General features: G+C 42.8%; 1 protein-coding gene across 2 annotated transcripts in view; it reads left to right on the top strand.

The window, feature by feature from the left end:
- The first annotated feature begins 423 nt into the window (after window positions 1–423).
- LOC132162866 (ubiquitin C-terminal hydrolase 12) overlaps window positions 424–22,636 on the top strand; it is a 69,257-nt gene continuing 47,044 nt past the window's right edge. For both annotated transcript variants that reach the window (XM_088519298.1, XM_088519297.1), the window contains exons 1-8: window positions 424–668; window positions 965–1,034; window positions 1,519–1,669; window positions 1,820–1,977; window positions 10,809–11,074; window positions 11,168–11,386; window positions 11,465–11,573; window positions 11,667–11,782. In XM_088519298.1, the coding sequence (XP_088375424.1) occupies window positions 639–668; window positions 965–1,034; window positions 1,519–1,669; window positions 1,820–1,977; window positions 10,809–11,074; window positions 11,168–11,386; window positions 11,465–11,573; window positions 11,667–11,782 (1,119 nt within the window). In that variant the 5' untranslated portion in view covers window positions 424–638. The remainder of the gene's footprint in view (window positions 669–964; window positions 1,035–1,518; window positions 1,670–1,819; window positions 1,978–10,808; window positions 11,075–11,167; window positions 11,387–11,464; window positions 11,574–11,666; window positions 11,783–22,636) is intronic.

Genomic DNA, 22,636 nt, shown 5'->3' with positions numbered 1-22,636 from the left:
CCTATAAAGTGGTGGATCACACTTAATAAAGCGGTGGTCATTACCGCTTCATTGACAAAAGTTGGACGAAAGTACTCTATTTGTATTTACCTATAAAGTGGTGGACCATATTTAATAAAGCGGTGGTCATTAGTTCGAATCTCCCATTCTATTTTCTTTTGTGAACATGTTAAAAAAAAAAAAACGAAGTACTATTTATGATATAAAATAAAATATATTAAAAAAGAAAAAAACTTCATTAGAACTCGAGTACCAAAAAGACATTTTAACCCTTATAAAATTGAGATTATACTATTGATAATCGAATCAAACACCATTGAAAATGGGCAATTCGGGGGTGAATTGGGGGAAAATAATAAAATATCTTGCTATACAAATTGGGTACGAACGATTTACGAATAACATCTTCTTCCATTTCTTGTGTACCCGGTCTACCTTCGCTTGGGCAAGACCCGAAATCCCGAAACTACCCTTCGTCCAAGACCTTTCTTCTCCCTCTCTCGACCGCCTTCTGGTGATCTCCCTTTGCTTCGCACTCTCTTGCACCCATTTCTCTCCGTACTTTCTCTCTCCCTCTCTCTCTGAGGGAATGCTGTTTTCCTTCGCTACAAAAGAAAGTGTAATTCCCTTCTTCAACCATGACCGTCATGACTCCTGCCCCCATTGATGTACGTCCCCACTCTCTCTCTGTGTATTTGTGTAGGCGACTCTCTGTGTCTGAGCAATCTCAGTTCAATGCCCTTACTCGTTGGGTTCAATCTCACTGATCATCTTGATTTTTCTTGTAGTTTATGAACATTTGATATCTTTGATTGAGTTTTTGGTTTGGTTGGGGTTGGGGTAATCTGGGGCATTTGCTTTCAATTCAGTACGATTACGCTAATATATCGCATTGATGCTTGTATTCTTGGGTTCTGGTGGATCCGAAATGGCGAAATGACTGATTTTTATGCTCCGTTTACAGCAACAAGAGGACGAGGAGATGCTCGTGCCGCACTCGGATTTGGCTGAGAATAATCACCAACCCATGGATGGTTTAGTTCTTGTCTTTCTTTTGATTTCTGTCTTAGTGCAATTCAATACTATACTTGATTTTTTTCTTTCGTTATATTTGTCGGTCTTGTTGATCCAACTGAATTGGTTAATAATAATGGGATCTTGTTTACGCGTTGTTTGGTTGCCAAGAGAATGTTGGAAAGTTAGTGAGAATCGGTTGTTAGTGTGCTAGATTTTTGTCATTTGGGACTGGGGGAGAACTAAAGCCCTTTCTGGATTGCATTTTTGGTGTATCCTTCTTGCTTTTGTGAGCAAAAGTGAGAGCAATATTTCTCTATCCAATGCAAGAAAAGTACTTTTCAATTTTATTCGAACAATATGTATGAATGTTACCCTGCTGAGATGTACTGCTGGGTTTAGTTTAGCTTATGCTCACAGTACATTTAGTTTTCAATTACTTGCTGGAGTGCTACGATATTGATTTTTTTGGGCATGTTTTTGTTTCCCTTTGCAAATCACTAGTCGTCACACAACCTGAAACTGTTAGTACCGTGGAGAACCAGCCAGTGGAGGATCCTCCATCATCGAGGTTTACGTGGAGAATTGACAACTTTTTTAGGCTGAATACTAAGAAGCTCTATTCGGACATATTTAGTGTTGGAGGTTATAAATGGTAATGTTGGTTTCTTTCCACTATTGTGTGTGCTATATCTCTGCGTGTGTGTGTGTATGCATATTAATGCATAAATGTGTGTATATGTTCACATGCAGTCTGTGTGTATTACCAGCTATCACTCATCTTATCTTTGCTTTGCTTGGGCAGGCGTGTGCTTATTTTCCCAAAGGGAAACAATGTGGACCATTTGTCTATGTATTTGGATGTTGCGGATTCAGCAAGTTTGCCATATGGGTGGAGTAGATATGCACAGTTTAGCTTGTGCATTGTAAATCAAATTCATAACAAATACTCAGTCAGAAAAGGTACCCCCTTTTGATTTATATTCTTTCTTTGAGTTTCATTGCTGGGGGAGGGGGGGGGGGGGGGGGGATGGTTGTTAGCGTTTGGATACAGATATAATCTATTCTAGAACTCAAGCAACACATCATATCCTCATATTCGAAGGATTGACTAAGATGCATGCATTGTTTTGTCAGCAAGGGTTTTTGGATAGTCATTGAAAATCTGTGCTTTGTTTGTTTGTTTTTCTTTTTTAATCATAAGTGAGTGGCTCCAAGGAGGGGGTGGAGAGAGAGAGTTTGAAGCAGTGCTGAAAACCCCTTTACTCTTGGTATTCGAGGAAAGATTTCCTTAAGCTTTATGTGTAAACCTAATTGGGGGTGATGGGAGCCGCTCCCTCTATGGGGTTGTCATTTGGGGGTGATGAGAAAAGGCTACTGGAGCTGTCTTCTGCTACTGAAGAGGGTCGTTTCTTGAAGATGGATGGAGGTTCTGCTTCTAAACCAAACGGGAAGAGGGAGTTTAAAAATTTGGAATGCTCTATTAACTTTGATGCTAGAGGCAGTGGCTTTAGCCGAGGTAAAGGCAGGATTATTTTGAGGGTGTAGGGTTTCTTTGGGGTTTAGGATTCTATTGTGTAAGTGGAGCAAAGAATCTATAGATCATCTTCTTCTTCACTATGAAGTGGCATGAGACTTGTGGAGTGCAATCTTTACTCTTTTTGAAGTCACATGGGTATGCCTGAAAGGGTGTTAGATATGTTAGCTGGTTGAAGAGGTCAGGGGGGTAATCATTCAGTTATGGATGTGTGGAGACAAGGCTTGTTGTGCTTGATGTGGACCATATGAAGAGAGCGGAATGCAAGATGTTTTGAAGACCATGAAAAGTCGCAGGATGAGCTCAAAAACATTTTGGTCAAATCCCTTTTCAATTGGACTGGGGCTTTTAATATTTCCTATTTTTCTACTTTATCTCAATTTGTGGAATTTTGTTTTTCTTTTCGCCTTTAGTGGGGTTTTTATTTTATTTTTATATGGCGCGTGTACTAGGGTTGCGGTCCTTTGCGCCTTTCAATGAAATGATTTATTTATAAAAAAATAGGGTTATGTTGTGGGTGTCTTGGCGTTTCTCTTTTTGTTTTTTGTTTTTTTAAAGCGTTTTCTTGTATGCTTTATGTGTACAAGAGTTGCGCCCCTCCGCGTATTTTGATATGCATAACATTACTTATCAAAAAGCAGAAGCATTCATGTGTAAACCTAATTCTTTATTTCCTTTGGCATCATCTATGCTATAACACAAAGAAGATTCATGGAATCTACGTATAGAAGAACTCTTATACAGGGAAGTAAAAATTCTTATTAGCAACCTAAAATAATTCTGGGTTGGAATTTTAGGTTGGAGCCAACTATTTTCTCTTTCCTTTTCACACCCTGAGCTGGCTTAATATGTCATTTGTATGCTAGAATTTAGACAGGAACTTTTGTATGGTAGTTGGAGTTATTCCTGTTAGACTAAAGCTCCCTAGCCAATTGAAATTAAAACTTTTAGAATAGAGCGAGGGCTCAAAGATTGTGAGCCAAAGTAAATGTGAAACAAATTGCTACTATGTTCTTTAGTATTCTGTTATTATCTTTGATTACAATAAAAATATATAATATGCTTGAACTTGCGTAATCGCATTCCAATGATGTTATTTAAATGAGTCTACGGGCATACACCAGTTTCTGTTATGTTTATTACAATGTTCCTGTTTCTTCTTGCATCAGCTCAAGCTATATGCTTTATTGTATGGGTTGATATGGAATAACAAGATTAATTTTTGCTTGAGTAAATAGTTAAGTTCATTGCTTTTTGTTTTTATTGTTGAGGGTGGGTCCTCTTTTGGGAGTGTTAGATGATTGTTTGGATCCTCTGTTTGGGATCCATGGATTCAAAACATTGCTTGCTGAAGCAGTGAGGTTTTTAAAGCCCCTATATTTTTATTCCTCTGGTCTTAAACTGTTTGTTGAGTTTAAAAGAACAAGTTTTACTTTTACAGTGTAAATGACTTCTTTTTTGATAAGTAATGATGCATTAAAAGAACGCAAAGGGGCGCAACCTAAGTACACAGAAAGTATACAAGAAAGCGACTAAGAAGGGGAGAAAAAAGAAGAGAACATAAAAAGAAAATCAGGAAAATTGATCACTAAGGGTGCAAGCCAGCCTGCAGTCCAAGTGAAAAGTGTGTACAAAAAGAAATGAACAAGGTCCTCAAGATTCTTTGACAAATCCTCAAAACATCTAGCATTCCTTTCCTTCCATAGGCACCACAATAGACAATTCCACACCATAGCACTACGGGATTTTCCGCCTGACCACCAGCTAGCAAACATCTCCTTGACGCTTCTAGGCATAACCCAACACATGTTGAACCGAGAAAAGATAACATCCCACGAAGTGCGCGCAACCCCACAATGAAGAAAGAGATGATACACAGACTCCCCTTTTGATTCACACATGCAACATCGGTTAATCACAACAATACCTCTCTTCTGAACATTATCCAAGGTAAGAGATTTTCCAAGGGCGGCCGACCATGCAAATAAAGCCACTCTCGAGGGAACCTTGGTGTGCCAAATATTTTTCCAAGGGAAATGGTTGGGGTCTTTAAGAGCAAGCTTCCTGTAAAAAGAGTGAACTTCAAACTTCTCTTTTCTTGAAGGGATCCACCACATCCGATCCTCCCCTTCCCCACGCATCGAGAGCGAATACAAGAGTGAGAATAGAGAGGCTAAGACCTCCACCTCCCAATCATGAACTCTACGAGTGAAGGTAACATTCCAAAGAACAGTACCATTTAAACACTCCTTGATATCCGCAATGGAAGCATCCTTATTAGCAATATTGAAAAGTCCGGGATAAGCATCCTTGAGGGACATCTCACCACACCAAGTATCCTCCCAAAATTAACTTTCGACCCCAAGTCAAGATCAAATCTAAAGTGACATTGATACGACCTCCAACCCCTGCAAATGTGTTGCCATAACCTCACCCCATGCGAACCATGGGGATCTTTAGAACGCCAACTGCCCCAAGACACACCATACTTCACCACCAAGATTCTTCTCCACCAAGCCTCTTCCTCATGAGCAAATCTTCACAACCATTTTCCCAAAAGAGCTTGATTAAATAAACGCAAACTCCGGATCCCTAAACCACCCCCAAAAATCGGAGAGTAAACATCGTGCCAACTGACCAAGTGGAACTTGGACTCATCATTGAGCCCACCCCATAAAAAATTCCTGTTGAAGCTTCTCAATGCGATTCGCCACAGTAGCAGGGATAGGAAAAAGAGATAGAAAATAGGTAGGGAGATTGGATAAGGTGCTCTTGATAAGGGTGAGCCTAGCCCCCTTGGACAAATACAAACGTTTCCAAGGGGTCAACCTTCTAGCGATCTTCTCCAAAATGTCTTCCCAAATAGCCAAAAGCTTGAACGAGGCCCCTAGCGGAAGACCCAAATACTTCAAAGGCAACAGACTAGTACCAAATCCCAGAATACCAGCCAAATCACCCACCACATCTGTACCTCCGACAGGGACCAAAATAGATTTGGCCTTCGATTTACTTTTAACCCAGAAATAGCCTCGAAGTCAATAAGAAAGGCTTTAATAATCTAATTTGGTCAGGAACAGCTCCACAAAAAATCAGCGTATCATCAGCAAAAAGAAGGTGAGATACAGTTACTCGGTCAGACTCTCTAGCTCCCACGTAGAAACCATTGATGAACCCCGTATTAATAGAAGCATTAATCATCCTGCTGAACGCCTCCATGACCATGATAAACAAGAAGGGCAAAAGAGGGTCGCTTTGTCTCACCCCACGCGAGCTCTCAAAGAAGCCGGGAGAAGAACCATTGATCAAAACCGAGAACCGCACAGACGAGATACAATGCTCAATCCATGAGCACCATTTCTCACCAAAACCGCCCCTTCTCAACAAGTAGAGTAAAAACTTCCAGTTCATATGATCATAAGCCTTTTCCATGTCCAACTTACACAAAAGGCCGGGTTCCCCATATCTGATTCGGCTGTCCAGGCATTCATTGGCAATGAGGACCGAATCTAAAATATGTCTACCTTTGATGAAGGCATTCTGCGGATTGGAGATGACCCGATCCATAACTCTCCTCATTTTATTGGCTAAAACCTTAGCAATAATCTTATAGGTACCCCCCCACAAGGCTGATCGGACGAAAGTCCTTCATTTCGGTAGCACCATGAGTCTTCGGAATAAGAGAAATAAACTTAGCATTTAGACTTTTTTCAAATTTACCTTGATCATGGAACTTCGCAAAAACAGCCAAAATGTCCAACTTGATCGCATCCCAATAGTCCTGGAAAAAAGCCATAGAAAACTAGAAAAGCCATCCAGGCCTGAAGTCTTGTCCCTGTCCAGTCTTTTAACCACCTCCCACACCTCCCTTTCCTCGAAAGGAGCTTATTGGCTGGAGGTCTCAACAACATCAAACATGTCGAAATGAAGATTATCCAACCTCGGTCTCCATAAAGAGCGACTCATGAAAAGGGTAATATGATTACTAATAGCCTTTTGATTAGAAGTAGTAGTGCCATTAATATTCAAAGACTCAATAGAATTCTGTCTTCTGTTAGCATTAGCAATCCGATGGAAAAATTTCGTACACTTATCACCCTCTTTCAATCAACGGATCTTAGATTTTTTCCTCCAGCTAATTTCTTCTTGTAAGAGAGAGGATTCTAACTCTCTAGCAAGCAACCTTTTCCTCTCAATCTCTTCAGTAGATAAGCCTCTCTCTTCCTCCACCCTATCAAGAGCTTTGAGATCATCCATACGAGCCTTAATAGATGCGCCCACATTGCCAAACTCTTGAACATTCCATCTTTTAATGTCCCACTTCAGAGGTTGCAGCTTTTTAGAAAGAATGAAGCTCGGAGTACCAAGAAATTGATACGAGTCCCACCAGCTATGAACTTTAACCACAAAACCCTCCACTTTGAGTCACATATTCTCAAATTTGAATGGTCTTTTGCCTCCCGAAGATAAGTTACAGTCCAAAATAATAGGAGCATGATTGGAGCATACCCGAAGCATCCTCTTTTGTCGCAAGTCCGGATAACGAGCTTCCCAATCTGGAGAAATGAGAAAACGATCAAGCCTAGACCAAGAACGATTATTAGACCAAGTTGAGATCCCTCCAACTAAGGGGAGGTCCATAAGGTCCTGCTCTGAAATGAACTCCCCAAAATCCCTCATTACAGACCGAGAATGAGCTCCCCTCGACCTTTCACTAGGATAAAGAGTGACATTGAAATCCCCACCAATACACCAAGGCATATCCCAGCAACTCATAACCCCTGCCAGCTCCTCCCAAAGAAGACGCCTGGGATTGATTCTATTAGGCCCATACATCCCCGTAAAAGCCCAAACAAGACCAGCATCAACATTTTTTTAGGAGCAGGCTGCCATATATCTCTCGAAAGCAACATTTACCTTCGCAACAACCCTCTTGTCCCACATGAGCAAAATACCACCCGAAGTCCCAATTGAAGGAACATAGCACCTATCTAAGATGTTTGTCTGTGGCTGAAAATTTATGTGTGAACAGAAGGCAATGTTGCCTTTGCATGAGTGGATGATGTGGATTTGACACATTAGTTATGTAATGTCATCATGGCCAATTTTAGGGGAAAAATAGAGTTGAGAGATGTTAAGGACATAGCAAACCATATATATACTTCACTCATAAATTTTACTTTTTTGTTTTTTGATAAGTAATGTTGTATATATCAAAAGCGCAAAGGGGCGCAACCCTATTACACAGGGGGTATACAGGAGAGCAACTAAGGAGAAGAAAAAGAAGAAGAGAACATAAAAAGAAGATCAGGGAAGCTGATCACTAAGAGCGTTAGCCAGCCAACAGTCCGAGTGAAAATGGTGTACAAGAAGAAGTGAATAAGGTCCTCAATGTTCCTAGACGAGTCCTCAAAACATCTAGCATTTCTCTCATTCCAGATGCACCACATGAAGCAAAGAGGAACCATCTTTCACACGATGGCACAACGGGATTTGCCACCCGCCCACCAAGTAGCGAACAACTCTTTGACTTTACCAGGCATAACCCAACACAAGCCAAACCGAGTGAAAATAGCATTCCACAATATACGCGCAACCCCACAATGAAGAAATAGATGATCAACTGACTCCCCTTCTGATTCACACATGCCACATCGGTTTATTACAACAATACCTCTCTTCCGAACATTATCCAAGGTTAGAGTCTTTCTATGCGCGGCTGTCCAAGCAAAAAAAGCCACTCTCGAAGGAACCTTAGTGCGCCAAAGACTTTTCCAAGGGAAAGGGATGGATTCTTTAGAGGCAAGGATCCTGTAAAAAGCTCTTACCTCAAATTTTCCTTTACGTGAAGGGATCCACCACATCCTATCCTCCCCTTCCCCACGCATCGTATGCGAGTACAAGAGTGTGTAAAATGAGGCCAAAACCTCCACTTCCCAATCATGAACCTTACGAATGAAGGTAACATTCCACTGAACAGAACCATTTAAATACTCCCTGTTATCCGCAATAGACGCATCCTTATTGCTAGCAATATTGAAAAGTCCAGGAAAAGCATCTTTGAGAGACGTGTCACCGCACTAGATATCCTCCCAAAACCTGATATTCGACCCAAGACCGGGGTCAAATCTAATGTGGCATTGGAATGACCTCCACCCCTTGCAAATGTACTTCCATAACCCCACCCCATGTGAACCACTGGGTTCCCTAGAACGTCAACCACCCCAAACCGCACCATACTTTGCTACCGGGATCTTTCTCCACCAAGCCTCTTTCTCATGAGCAAATCTCACCAACCATTTCCCCAACAGAGCTTGATTCATCAAACACAAATTCCGGATTCCTAAACCTCCCTCAGAGATCGGAGAGCAGACCTTGTTCTAGTTGACTAGATGGAACTTGAACTCTTCATTGATTTCACCCCAAAAGAAATTAGGTTGAATCTTCGCAATACGCTTCACCACGGTTGCACGAATAGGAAACAGAGACAAAAAATAAGTGGGGAGATTGGATAAGGTACTCTTGATGAGAGTAATCCTCCCCCCCTTTGACAAATACAAACGTTTCCATGGGGCCAGCCTTTTAGCATACTTCTCCAACATGTCTTCCTAAATGGCCTTGACCTTGAACGGGGCTCCCAGCGGGAGACCCAAATACTTCAAAGGCATAGAAGCCGTTCCACATCCCAAAATACCAGCCAGGATGCCCACATTATCCATACTATTGACAAGGACCAAGATATATTTAGCCAAATTCACCTTTAACCTAGAAACTGCTTCAAAACAAACAAGTAAGGCGCCAATATTTCTAACTTGATTAGGATTTGCCCCACAAAAAACCTGAGTGTCGTCAACAAAGAGAAGGTGAGAGACAACAACTCGATTCGACTCTCTTCCTCCCACAAAGAACCAGTGATGAGTCCCTTGTTTATCGAGGCATTGATCATCCTACTAAATGCCTCCATGACCAGTACAAACAAGAAGGGAGAGAGAGGGTCTCCTTGTCTCACCCCACGCAAGCTATCAAAGAAACCAGAAGATGATCCATTGATCAAGACCGAGAATCGCATAGACGAGATGCAATGTTCAATCCAAGAACACCATTTCTCTCCAAAACCGCACTTTCTCAGTATATAGAGCAGAAACTTCCAATTCATATGATCATAGGCCTTTTCCATATCCAATTTGCACAGCAAGCCGAGTTCCCCAGATTTGATTCGACTATCCAAACATTTATTGGCGATGAGAACTAAGTCCAAGATTTGTCTACCTTTAACAAAAGCATTCTGGGGTTTAGAGATGACCCTATCCGTCACTCTCTTCATTCTATTGGCTAAGACCTTGGCAACAATCTTATATATCCCTCCCACAAGGCTAATTGGACGAAAATCCTTAATTTCAGAAGCTCCATGTGTCTTCGGAATAAGAGAGATAAACGTAGCATTAAGGTTTTTTTCAAATTTAACTTTATCATGGAACTCCGCAAAGACTGCCATAATGTCCCCCTTAATCACCTCCCAGCAATCCTGGAAAAAAGCCATAGAAAAGCCATCCGGGCTAGAGCCTTGTCCCTATTCATGCCTTTCACCACCTCTCACACCTCCCTCTCCTCAAAAGTAGCTTCCAACCTAGAGGCTTCACCAACATTCAACATATCAAAGTCTAGGTCATCCAACCTCGGTCTCCAATTGAGACTCTCTGTGGAAAGAGACTTGTAAAAATGGATAACATGGTTACTAATGACCTCTTGATCTGAAGTAGTAGAGCCATCCACTGTCAGAGACTCAATTGAATTACACAACCATTGTAGAACTCCCACTCCCCTTCACTTCTATAAAAAAAAGAACTCCGAGTTCCCTTCAACCCTGTTTTTATTTTTGGAATTGAAGTTTGTGTTACTTTAGTCTTGGGAATTTCTTTTTCTTCTATATTTGTCCAACAGTAAGTTATACGAAAAGAAAATTGTAGGTGGCTGAAACCCGTTGAACATGTAAACATGTTGATAGCTGAATTATGTTCAACATGGTCATGTTTCACCTTTTGGCTTGTCTCTGCTACTTGGTGATTTGAACATGTGATTTGGAAATTCTGAAGTCATTGAGGGTTTAGGCTGACATTGGAATTGTTCTGATCATAATTAAATTCCAGTCCTGAAATCCTATGCTGTCTTTGTTGTTTCCATATTGACAAAGTGCTGCATAATTTGATGCTGGGTGTACCCATAAATAGTGTTGTAATTCCATTATATTTGCATGATTCAGACACACAACATCAGTTCAATGCGCGAGAAAGTGATTGGGGTTTCACATCCTTTATGCCTCTTAGTGAACTATATGATCCTAGTAGAGGGTATCTTCTGAATGATACTCTCATAATTGAGGCTGAGGTTCTAGTTCGTAGGGTTGTGGACTACTGGACATATGACTCAAAGAAGGAGACAGGTTTTGTTGGGCTTAAGAACCAAGGAGCAACGTGTTACATGAACTCTCTTCTCCAAACTCTGTTCCATATTCCTTACTTCAGGAAGGTCAGCACCCATGCTTTGTTTTCCTTGTAGCTCATGGAACTGTCTATCTTGGAGTTCTAAATGAAAAGTTAATATCTTGGTTTTATATTGCAGGCTGTGTACCATATGCCTACAACTGAAAATGATTTGCCATCTGCTAGCATTCCTTTGGCTTTGCAGAGCCTATTTTATAAGCTCCAGTACAGTGACAACAGTGTTGCAACAAAAGAACTGACCAAGTCTTTTGGATGGGACACATATGATTCTTTTATGCAGCATGATGTGCAAGAGCTTAATAGGGTTCTCTCTGAAAAACTTGAAGACAAAATGAAGGTAAAATTTGACAGGTTTCTCTTCAGAGTCAGATGTGAAGCTCTTTTACAAGTGTGGTTGTTGTTGACTTGTCCATAGGGAACTGTTGTAGAGGGAACAATTCAGAAGTTATTTGAAGGGCATCACATGAACTACATCGAATGCATTAATGTGGACTACAAATCAACTAGAAAGGAGTCATTTTATGGTATTTTCTCCCATATTTGAGATTTTAGAGGCCTGCAAAAGGGCTTTATTGCTTCTCCTGTGTTTGTGCAAACTTCTTTATATGTGTATACAGATCTTCAGCTTGATGTCAAAGGCTGTCGGGATGTTTATGCTTCTTTTGATAAGTATGTAGAAGTTGAACGTCTTGAGGGCGATAACAAATATCATGCTGAACAATATGAATTGCAGGTTAGTTGCTAGTATGTATCTTTTCCACTCTAAATATCCGATTTAAGACTGCAGAATTCATGCCAAGATAGTAAATCCAATTAAAGTTGTTGAGTTTGTTCAACGACCTTAATTGTACAATGAGCATATTTGTTCATTTGTTTATTGTCTTTTATGATTGTTGAAAGTGTTCACGCATTTTTAAAATCTTTCATCTATTTAATTTTATATGTTTGCTAGTTTGGCATTTTTTTTAATGAATAATACTTTATTGATGAAGAAGAAAAGCTTGTGTACATGTAAAGTATACAAGAGAAGCAATCACTGCAATGGGGTTGAAAATCCAAAATAGTTTTTTTTTTTTTTGATAAGTAAAGATATATTTAACAAAGGCGCAGAGGGGCGCAACCCTAGTACACCGGGAGTATACAAGAGAGCGACTAAGAAGAAGAAAGAGAGGAAGAAAATCTAATAAGAAAATCTTGGAAACTAATCACTATAGGCGCAAGCCAACCAGCAGTCCAAGTGAAGAGGGTGTACAAGAAAAAGTGAATAAGCTCCTCTAAATTCCTAGCCGAGTCCTCAAAATTTCTTGTGTTTCTCTCGTTACAAATGCACCACATGAGGCAAAGAGGGACCATCTTCCACACAACGGCACTACTAGTTTTACCACCCATCCACCAAGAATCGAACATCTCCTTAACGTTGCCTGGCATAACCCAACACAAGCCAAACCGAGTGAAAATGGCATTCCATAAGGTGCGCGCCACCCCACAGTGTAGAAAGAGATGGTCAATAGACTCCCCATTTGATTCACACATGCAACAACGGTTTATCGCCACAATACCCCTTTTCCGAACATTGTCCAAAGTAAGAATTTTTCCAAGCGCGGCCGTCCAAGCAAAAAAAGCCACTTTCGAAGGAGCCTTGGTGCGCCAAATACTTTTCCAAGGGAAAGGAGTGAGGTCTTTAGATGCAAGGATCCTATAAAAAAATCTTACTTCGAAATTGCCTTTCCGCGAATAGATCCACCTTATTCTATCCTCCCCTTCCCCACCAATTGGATGCGAATACAATAGCGAGTAAAAAGAAGCCAAAACCTCCACTTCCCAATCGTGTACCCTGCGAGTGAAGGAAACACTCCACTGAGCAGAGCCATTTGAGCATTCCCTATTGTCTGCAATAGACGCATCCTTATTGGTAGCAATGCTGAAAAGTCCAGGAAAAACCTCCCTGAGAGGCATGTCACTGCACCAGATATCCTCCCAAAACCTGATGTTGGACCCACGACCTGGGACAAATCTAATGTGGTCTTGGAACGACCTCCACCCCCTACAAATGTGCTTCCAAAACCCTACTCCATGCGATCCTCTGGGAACCCTGGAGCACCAACCTCCCCAAACCGCACTATACTTTGCCACCAGGATCTTTCTCCACCAAGCCTCTTTCTCATGAGCAAATCTCCACAACCATTTTCCCAATAAAGCTTGATTCATCAACCGCAAATTCCGTATGCCTAAACCTCCCTCATTGATCAGATAACAAACCTTATCCCAACTGACCAGATGGAACTTAAACTCATCATCAATCCCACCCCTTAAGAAATCGCGTTGAATCTTCTCAATGCACTTCGCCACTGATGCTGGAATAGGAAACAGAGACAGAAAATAGGTGGGAAGATTGGATAAGGTGCTCTTAATGAGAGTGATCCTCCCCCCCGTTAGATAAATACAAGCGTTTCCAAGAGGCCAGTCTTCTGACATATTTTTCCAACACATCCTCCCATATGGTCTTGACCTTGAACGAGGCCGCCAGGGGGAGACCCAAATACTTGAATGGCGTAGTAGCTGTATCACATCCCAAAATACCAGCCAGCATGCCCGCATTTTCCATAGTGCCTACAAGGACCAAAGCGGATTTGGCCAAGTTTACCTTTAACCCTGAGACAGCTTCAAAGCAAACTAGAAGAGCACCAATATTTCTTACTTGAGTAGGATCTGCCCCACAAAATACCAGAGTATCATCAGCAAAGAGGAGGTGAGAGACGATAACCTGATCCGCTTCTCTAGCCCCCACTGAAAACCCAGAAATGAGACCCCTATTTATCGATGCATCAATCAACCTGCTGAAGGCCTCCATGACCAAAACAAACAGGAATGGAGAAAGAGGGTCGCCTTGCCTTACACCACGTGAACTATCAAAGAAGCCGGACGAAGATCCATTAATCAAGACCGAGAATCTCACAGACGAGATACAATGCTCAATCCAGGAACACCATTTTTCTCCAAAACCGCATCTTCTCAGAAGATAAAGAAGGAACTTCCAATTCATATGATCATAGGCCTTTTCCATGTCCAATTTGCACAACAAGCCAGGTTCCCCTGATCTGATATGACTATCCAGACACTCATTGGCGATGAGAATTGAGTCCAGGATTTGCCTGCCTTTAACAAAAGCATTCTGGGGTTTAGAGATAACCTTGTTCATTACTCTCTTCATCCTATTAGCCAAGACCTTGGCAATAATCTTATAAGTCCCTCCCAAAAGGCTAATCGGACGAAAATCCTTTATATCATTTGCTCCATGAGACTTCGGAATAAGGGATATGAAAGTGGCATTAAGACTTTTTTCAAATTTACCTCGATCATGGAACTCCGCAAAGACCGCCATAATGTCCCCCTTGATCACATCCTAGCAATCCTGAAAGAAAGCCATAGAGAAGCCATTCGGACCTGGGGCCTTATCCCTATCCATCCCTTTCACCACCTCCCAAACCTCCTTTTCCTCAAATGGAGCCTCCAACCTAGAAGCCTCCCCAACATCCAACATGTCAAAAGCAAGGTCATCTAGCCTCGGTTTCCAAGTGAGATTCTCTTTGAAGAAAGCCTCGTAAAAGTGAGTAACATGATCACTAATAACCGCTTGATCTGAAGTTGTTGAGCCATCCACAATCAACGTCTCTATAGTATTATGTCTTCTATTTGCATTGGACATCCTATGGAAAAATTTTGTGCATTTATCTCCCTCTTTCAACCACCGGACCCTAGATTTTTGCCTCCAACTAATTTCCTCTTGTAACAGAAGGATCTCCAATTCTCTAGCTAGCGACCCCTTCCTCTCAATATCTTTAAAGGATAAACCTCTCTCTTCATCCACCCTGTCAAGAGTTTTTAATTCCTCCATCCGAGCCTTGATGTGCCCTTCCACATTGCCAAAACCTGGTTATTCCATTTCTTAATATCCTCCTTAAGAGCTCGCATCTTTTTTGCCAAAATAAAACTCGGAGTGCCAAGGAAATGATAAGAGCCCCACCAGCTTTTGACTTTGTCCACAAATCCCTCTGCTTTGGGCCACATATTTTCAAACTTGAATGGTCTCTTACCTCCCATCAAACAATTACAATCAAGAACAATAGGAGCATGATCCGAACAAACACGAAGCATCCTTTTTTGTCGCACACCCGGGTAATGAACTTCCCAATCAGTAGAAACAAGGAATCGATCTAGCCTTGACCAAGAGTGATTGTTAGACCAAGTGGAAACCCCCCCAGCTAATGTAAGATCTATAAGTTCCTGCTCCGAAATAAAATCTGCAAATTCCCTCATAGCGGATCGAGAATGAACTCCCCCCGACCTTTCACTAGAAAGAAGAGTGACATTAAAATCCCCACCAATACACCAAGGGATGTCCCACCAACTCATAAGGCCCACCAGCTCCTCCCAAAGATAACGTCTAATGTTGTCTTTGTTTGGACCATATACCCCCCCAAAAGCCCACTCAAACCCGTCATCAACATTTCTAAAGGAACATGCTGCCACAAATCTGCCCATAGCAACCTCAACCTTCGTAACAACCCTCCTATACCACATAACCAGAATTCCTCCCGAGGCCGCTCTGGACGGAACATAGCACCACTCCACATAAGGACATCCCCATAAACTCTTCACAAAGTTATTAGAAATGAGAGCCACCTTAGTCTCCTGGAAGCACACTACATCCACCTTCCAACTTCTAAGAAGACTTCTAACCCTCAATCTTTTGTCCCTTTCATTCAACCCTCTTACATTCCAGGAAAGAATCTTTGGCTTCATTTAACAGCTCCAAAACCCCTCCCCTTACTTCTAACCCTCGAAGAGCTTCCATTGTGCCCCTCATAATTAATAGAAAAATTAAGATTGTTGAGCTCTCGCTTACCTTTCTTAACCGTAAGAGCTTCCAAACCCACTCCCTCTTCCACTGCCTCTCCCTCTTCCTTACCATTGCCCTCAGTTTCAGCCATGATGAACCCAAAAACTTCCGACAGCTTCCTATCTTCACCGTCACAAGAGACGCCCACAAGCTTGCTGAATTCAGTAACAAATTCCACCATAATCGGCTCCTGAGCTTCAAAGGGGACCACAGCTAAAGAATCTGAAACAGGAGGTGGACTCTCCTCATGATCGCTGACCACATCCCCAATCGACCTCTAAGAATGATTCAAGCCTGACATCTCCCACTTCTCAAGCCCCGGCGGAATCTCTTCCTTCTCCTCGAACTGCTTTGGACTAGCTACTGTTTCTTCCTCCAAATCCTTCCCCACCATCTCTTGCCCTGCGCTCGGCAAAAACCATTTCTCGAGCCCCGGAAATAGCTCTCCCTGAGTATCAGACCCCTCCTTATCAGACTTCTGCTCTAGTTGCCCCTGCTTGACTGGGTCTGACTGACCTGAACCACTTCTCTCCCCTTTTTCCATTCCCCTCCCGCTCATAGACTTCTTCAGCTTCCCACTATCATCAACAGTATACCTCGAAATATCCGGCCGCACAGATTTGGTTGTACCCTCGTTGCTGGCACATGTGAGGATAGCTATCGGCGCTTTACCCAGAATACCCAAGACTGGGTCGCTCTGCTGCTTCGCCGAGGCCGTGAATTCCACAGAATCGATCGCCTGAAAAGACCCATCGATTCTGTCAGCTCCCCCTGGCCATCCCGTGATTCCTCAGAATCTCTCGCCGGAGAAGACCCCTCCATTCTGTCAGCTCCCCGGAGGCCTTCCCTTGTCGACACTACCTTCCTCGGCCCCTGAACTCTCGACGTATCCTTCTTCGGCACCTCTGCCGTCAGCGTAAGGACCGGCATAGCTTGATGCGTCAAGCTCGTAAAAGAACGAGACTCTGAGTAAGAAGACGAAGGACCCGATGGCCCAGGACCACTAGGCTTCACTGCCTTCCTGCTATAAAACTTCGTCGACCTGCTGGGCCCAGAACCCACAACTAGGGCCTTGTCCTTTCGGCCTGTCTGTGGCATAACAGAAGCCTTGGGCTGGCTTTTAGGCTGACTAGCGAATGGGTTCATGAAATGAACCCAAAATAGTTAACAAGATCTACAAGACAAGAGGAAGAGAAATTAGGATCAAAAGATACTGCCCAATCTAAAAGGGAACTCAAGAAGGAGGATTTTAGTTGTAGCGCGTTAGACTCCTGGTCTTCGAAAAGATGTTGATTTCTTTCTTTTCAGATGCTCCACATAAGTAAAGTAGGGATGATTTTCCATATGGCCTCTTTGGATTGTCTCCGCCCTTGGGTCTTTCAACATTGAAGTAGCTCTAGAATATTGATAGGCATGACCCACAAGACTGCAAATAAGATAAGAACCAGGTGCCGTATCTCGTTAGTAAACTTAAAATGAATGCGAAGGTGGTTTACAGTTTACTCGCTCTTTTTATAAAGACAACACTAGTTGACAAAGGTAAGACCCTGCCTCTGAAGGTTATCAATAGTAAGAATTTTATCCCAAGATGTCGCCCAAGTGAAGAAAGCAATACGAGGTGGAGCCTTCACCTTCCAAATGCTCTTCAAAGGAAAAATGGGAGACTCTCCAGACTGCAAAGTAATAACTCTTCATTTGAAACCTGTGATTTTGAGTTGGGGGCCACAAGATTTTATCTATCTCTCTCAGGTAGGTTTTCAAAGAGCATAATAGATCGAGGAATGCAACAAGGGATTCAGGCTCCCAATTTTGGACTGCCTTAAGAAAAGTCGGGTTCCAATGAACATAAGAGCTGGGAGAGTCCATGTAATCTGTCACTAAGGCCTCTTTGTCTTGAGCTATAGAATATGGTTCTGGGAATAGGGACTTGAGAGTTGCCTCTTCGCACTACATATCCTGCCATAAACAAAGGCAAGATCCGTCCTCTATTCTGTAGGAGACTAGTTCGAGAAACACCCCCAACCATTCTTAATATTCCTCCAAAGGCCCACCCCATATGGCGCTCGAGTTTCCTAAAAAATCCATCCCTCTGGATCCCATACTTCTCCTCAATCACTTGTCTCCATAAGGAGTTCTCTTCTTGAGCAAATCTTCGTTGTCATTTACCCAGTAAAGCTCTATTGAACAACAAGAAGTTTTTCACACCCAGCCCCTCTAGGAACCGGGAAGCAAACAAATGTCCATTTCACTAGATGGAGCTTTCGCTTACCATGAAAACCATCCCAAAGAAAGTTCTTTTGAATGTGCTCCAATCTTCTAGCTATACTAATGGGTAGGTGGAAAAGGGACAAGAAGTATGTAGGTAAGCTGGAAAGCGTGCTCTTGATAAAGAGTTAGGCGGCCACCTCTAGACAAATCGATCTTCTTCCAACTAGCCAATCTTCTTTCCATTTTCTCCACTACCCCATTCCAAATAGCTTTTGACTTGAAAGGAGCACCCTGAGGGAGACCTAGATAGTTCAACCAAAGGGAAGAAATAGTGCAGTTCAGAATGCCAGTCAACTCTTCTCATAGCTAGCTAGATTGGCATTATGTTCGTTGATTCTAAAAGTTAAAGAATAGTTGTTTTTTATGCTCTTTGTCTATGAGAAGCCAGAAACACCTACGTTGTTGGCAAATTAGTAATTTTTTTAATGCTGAGATGAGTTTTTCATCTGCTATGTGTCCAGAGGTTTGTCATAAACATTGATATCTACTCATTTGCTGAACTGTATGACATTTGCTTCTAAAAGCCTAACTTTTCCCTGTTTGGTTACATACATGTTGTGATTTGATATGTGCACACAGACATGTAACTTCATTTTGTCTAATTTCTTTTATGAAAAGAATCCCACCTTATAAGTAGGACTATTGACCTTTCTTTTATGCTAGATGTTTTGATAATTCCACTAGGACTATAGACGAATTGACCCATTTTTTCCTCTTTACTCTTTACTCTTGGACGGCCGCTTGGCTAGCTCCTTTAGAGATTAGCTTTTCTGATTTTCTTTTTCATTTCTCTCCCTCTTAGGCGCTCTCTATTTATACCTCCCGTGTAAGTGGGTTGCGCCCCTTTGCGCTTTTGCTATATATTACATTTACTTATCAAAAAAAAAAAGTAGGCTACTCTCTGAGGAATTGATTTATTGCTGCATCTGTTGTTTCATCTTCCATATCTGTGCTGCATTTGTTTCCCTCTTGAGGTTGGGGATTTAGAGTGTGTTGACTACTGCAGTTGTGTAGCAGCAGAACTGAAACTGCAATGTTAGAAATTCTATTAAGTTCTGATTTATACTCGAAGAATATATAAAGTTTTTCTCTTTCTCTTCTCTCTCTCGCCCGTGTCGGCGCGTGGGGGGCGCGTGAGAGCTGTTTTGTGTTAGTGTTAGGCGGTGTCATGGCTGGTTCGAGAAGGTGGTCAATGGAGTCCAAGGATTTTGAGGTTTTGATTAAGGTGGGGGCAGCTGGGGTAAGGATTTTTGAGAGGAGTAATAGATTCAAAAGGTCAATTTTCATGAAAAAGGACGAGCTAGCTTGGATGGTGCGAATAGGAGAGGATTTGGTGGCAGTGAATCATTCAGAAGTTTTTTGGGATCAATCCAGAGCTGGGTATCCTAGAATAATAGCTCAGAAATGCTCTAATAGGCATGGATGCTTTCTGACGGTGGAGGAATTTGATGGAAGGAGGTGTGGCTCGATCATCATTCCTGAAGGACATCGTGGGTTTGGGTGGGATCGTTTCGTCAAGGAAATACGAGTGGCTAACTCGTCTCTCTGTGAGTCTCGTGTGGTCAGTGAACACCGAGTATTCAAGGAAGAAAAGAGAGATAAGGAGGTGAAGGAAAGAAGGAGCTACGCGAAGACACTGAGAGTGTCAGTGAAGTCAACCAAGGAATGCTGCAATTCCTTCCGAGAACCGAATGTCAGGGTGACTAGGGGGCCGAAATGTGATTCTGGTCACATGAAACAGCAAGCTCAAGAATATGGCAACAAAGTGCTGATTTTGTCGAAGACCCATGATTCGGCAAAGGCTATCGGTGTTTCTGGGGTGGTCTCGACGAAGTTGTCCTTGCCGGCGAGGTCTGATAAAGGTCCGGTAGAGTCTGGAAGGCAAAGTTTGAAGAATGGAGGCCGTGTGGGGGTGTCGATAGGAGTTTCGGCGAGTTGTTATTCAATGCCGGCAGTGCAGAATGTGTCGACGTCAGCTTCTGTACACTTGAAGGGACGGGAGGGAGAGGTGAACCATGCTGGGCAGACCTACTTTGCTGTAAGTCTCGAGCTCCTCAACGTTAGGGAGACGTTGAGACGTCTGAAAGGGGAGTGTGACGTGGGGCTGACAAAATTAGACAAGGTGATCAAGCAGATGGAGGGCGACGGGCTTGGGCAGGGAGATAAGAAAGATATAGGCCAGTGAAGTTTTGTTTGGAAAGGGAAGGAAAAGTGTGGGCTGGGGGGAAAAGGCACGAAGCCCAACAGTAAGATGAAGGTGAAAAAGAGAGTGGTTTTTAAGCCCAAAGGAATGCTGGGCTCAGGCGAGGGCTGTTTCAGTAGCCTAGGTAGAGTTGGACCGAAAGAAGTATTTCTCTCGGCTGAGGTGGCATTCGGGGAGGAGGCTGAGAAAAACTCGATAGGATTGAGACCTCACATGACACGGTCGGAGAACTCGTCGTTGCTGGCCGAGAAGGTTCAATCTGAGGGAAGGGGGGGTTGGATCAGCGGAAGGAGGTATACCCACAGAGGTCTTCGACACTTTTGCATGGGTTTGTGACGGGTCTATGGCTAGAGAGAAGCCAAGCAACAAGGTCTCTACTATTCCGGCGATCGAGGCTCAGTCTACCGGCAAGGGTAAGGATTTGTTGACTTATAGGAGGAGGAAGATTGGACCGCAAAAATGGGATGCTGCTTTGGTGGGCTTGTTAGAAGGCTCGATTGCTGCTTGTGGGCAGGGGAAAGGGATTTTGGGGTTGAAGCCGGAATCAATCCAGAGGGTGCCGGAGACGCAATTTTCGCCAGAAAATCCTCAGAGCTTGCCGATTTGTCCTATGGAGACCGGAGATGTTGGGGCAGGTACAGACGTGGGCACAGTTCAATTTCTGGTGGAGATCCCATCTCGTCGGAATAAAGGAATGGCAGGGGGGCTGTTCCCACGAGTTTTGTCGGGGGGAGGCAAGCAGTATGAGTCCGCAGATTCTTGATGGAAAGAAAGGAGTGAAATGTATGCCGGCAATGGAGCCCATTGGGCCTGGTTCTGGTATGGAAGAGGAAAGTATCTCAAAAACAATTGGGTTGAAGGATTTAGGGCTAGGGATGATTTCTTCCAGTTGGGTAGTTAATAATTGTCTCAAATTTTGCCCTGAAATTGGTATAACTGATGAAGGGAAGAAAGGGGAGTTGGAGTTTTTGTTCAACTCTATTGAAGCTTCTAGAATGCAAGGTGATTCTGATTTGGGAGGCATCTCTGCCTATGTTCCAGCCCCAACAGGATTTAAGGAGCTTAAGGATTGTGAGAGGCGCATTGGTGGATCATGAAGCTTAACATCGTAGCATGGAATGTGAGAGGGTTGAATGCCCTCAAAAAAAGATTGCGTATTAGGGGTCTATTGAAAGAGTGGAATGTAGATATAGTGCGTTTGATTGAGACTAAGATGGAGGTTATTTCCCAAGAGGTGGTTCATAGTTTTTGGGGAGGTCAACATGTGGGGTGGAAGTTTAAAGGGTCTAATGGTTTGTCAGGGGGGATGTTATTGATGTGGGATATGAGGGTGGTGGAGTGTGTGGAGCATTTCTCCTTGGCATGCTCTTTTCAAAATGTGGAGGATAACTGGGAGTGGGCTTTTGGGAGGGTGTATGGTCCGAATGAGAATGGGGAGAGAAGGGCCCTTTGGGAAGAGCTGGCTGGTTTGATGAATGTGTGGGAGGTTCCTTGGTGTCTTGGAAGGGATTTTAATATCGTTCGGTTTCCTAGTGAGCGTTCCAGTGTTTCTTACTATTCCACTGGCATGATGGATTTCTCGGATTTCATCTCAGAGAACAACTTGGTGGACATGCCCATGATGGAGGGTGAATTTATGTGGTCTAATAATCAAGAAAATGAGAGCTGGTCTAGAATTGACCGATTCTTGCTTTCCTCGAATTGGGAAGATCACTACCCTGTAGTGTCACATAGAAGACTTCAGCGCTTGATCTCCAATCACTTCCCTTTATTATTGGACTGTGGGGCTCCTTGCGGAGGTAATAAGTGCTTTAAATTTGAAAATATGTGGCTTAAAGCTGAAGGTCTAGAATTGATCGATTCTAGAGCTGGTCTAGAATTGACCGATTCTTGCTTTCCTCGGATTGGGAAGATCACTACCTTGCAGTGTCACAAAGAAGACTTCAGCGCTTGATCTTCGATCACTTCCCTTTATTATTGGACTGTGGGGCTCCTTGCGGAGGTAATAAGTGCTTTAAATTTGAAAATATGTGGCTTAAAGCTGAAGGTTTTGTTGACAAGGTTAGTTCTTGGTAGGGGTCTTATTCGTTTGAGGGTTTACCTAGTTTTGTGCTAGCTAAGAAATTGAAATCCCTTAAATTGGATTTGAAAAAGTGGAATGAGGAGGTGTTGGGGGATATTGGGAGGAAGAAAAAGGAGTTGTTGGGAGGTATTCA

Source organism: Corylus avellana, chromosome 8 (genome assembly GCF_965113065.1).
Source record: "Corylus avellana chromosome 8, dhCorAvel1.hap1.2, whole genome shotgun sequence".
Taxonomy (NCBI): Eukaryota; Viridiplantae; Streptophyta; class Magnoliopsida; order Fagales; family Betulaceae; genus Corylus; species Corylus avellana.
This window is presented reverse-complemented; position numbering and strand designations above follow the sequence as displayed.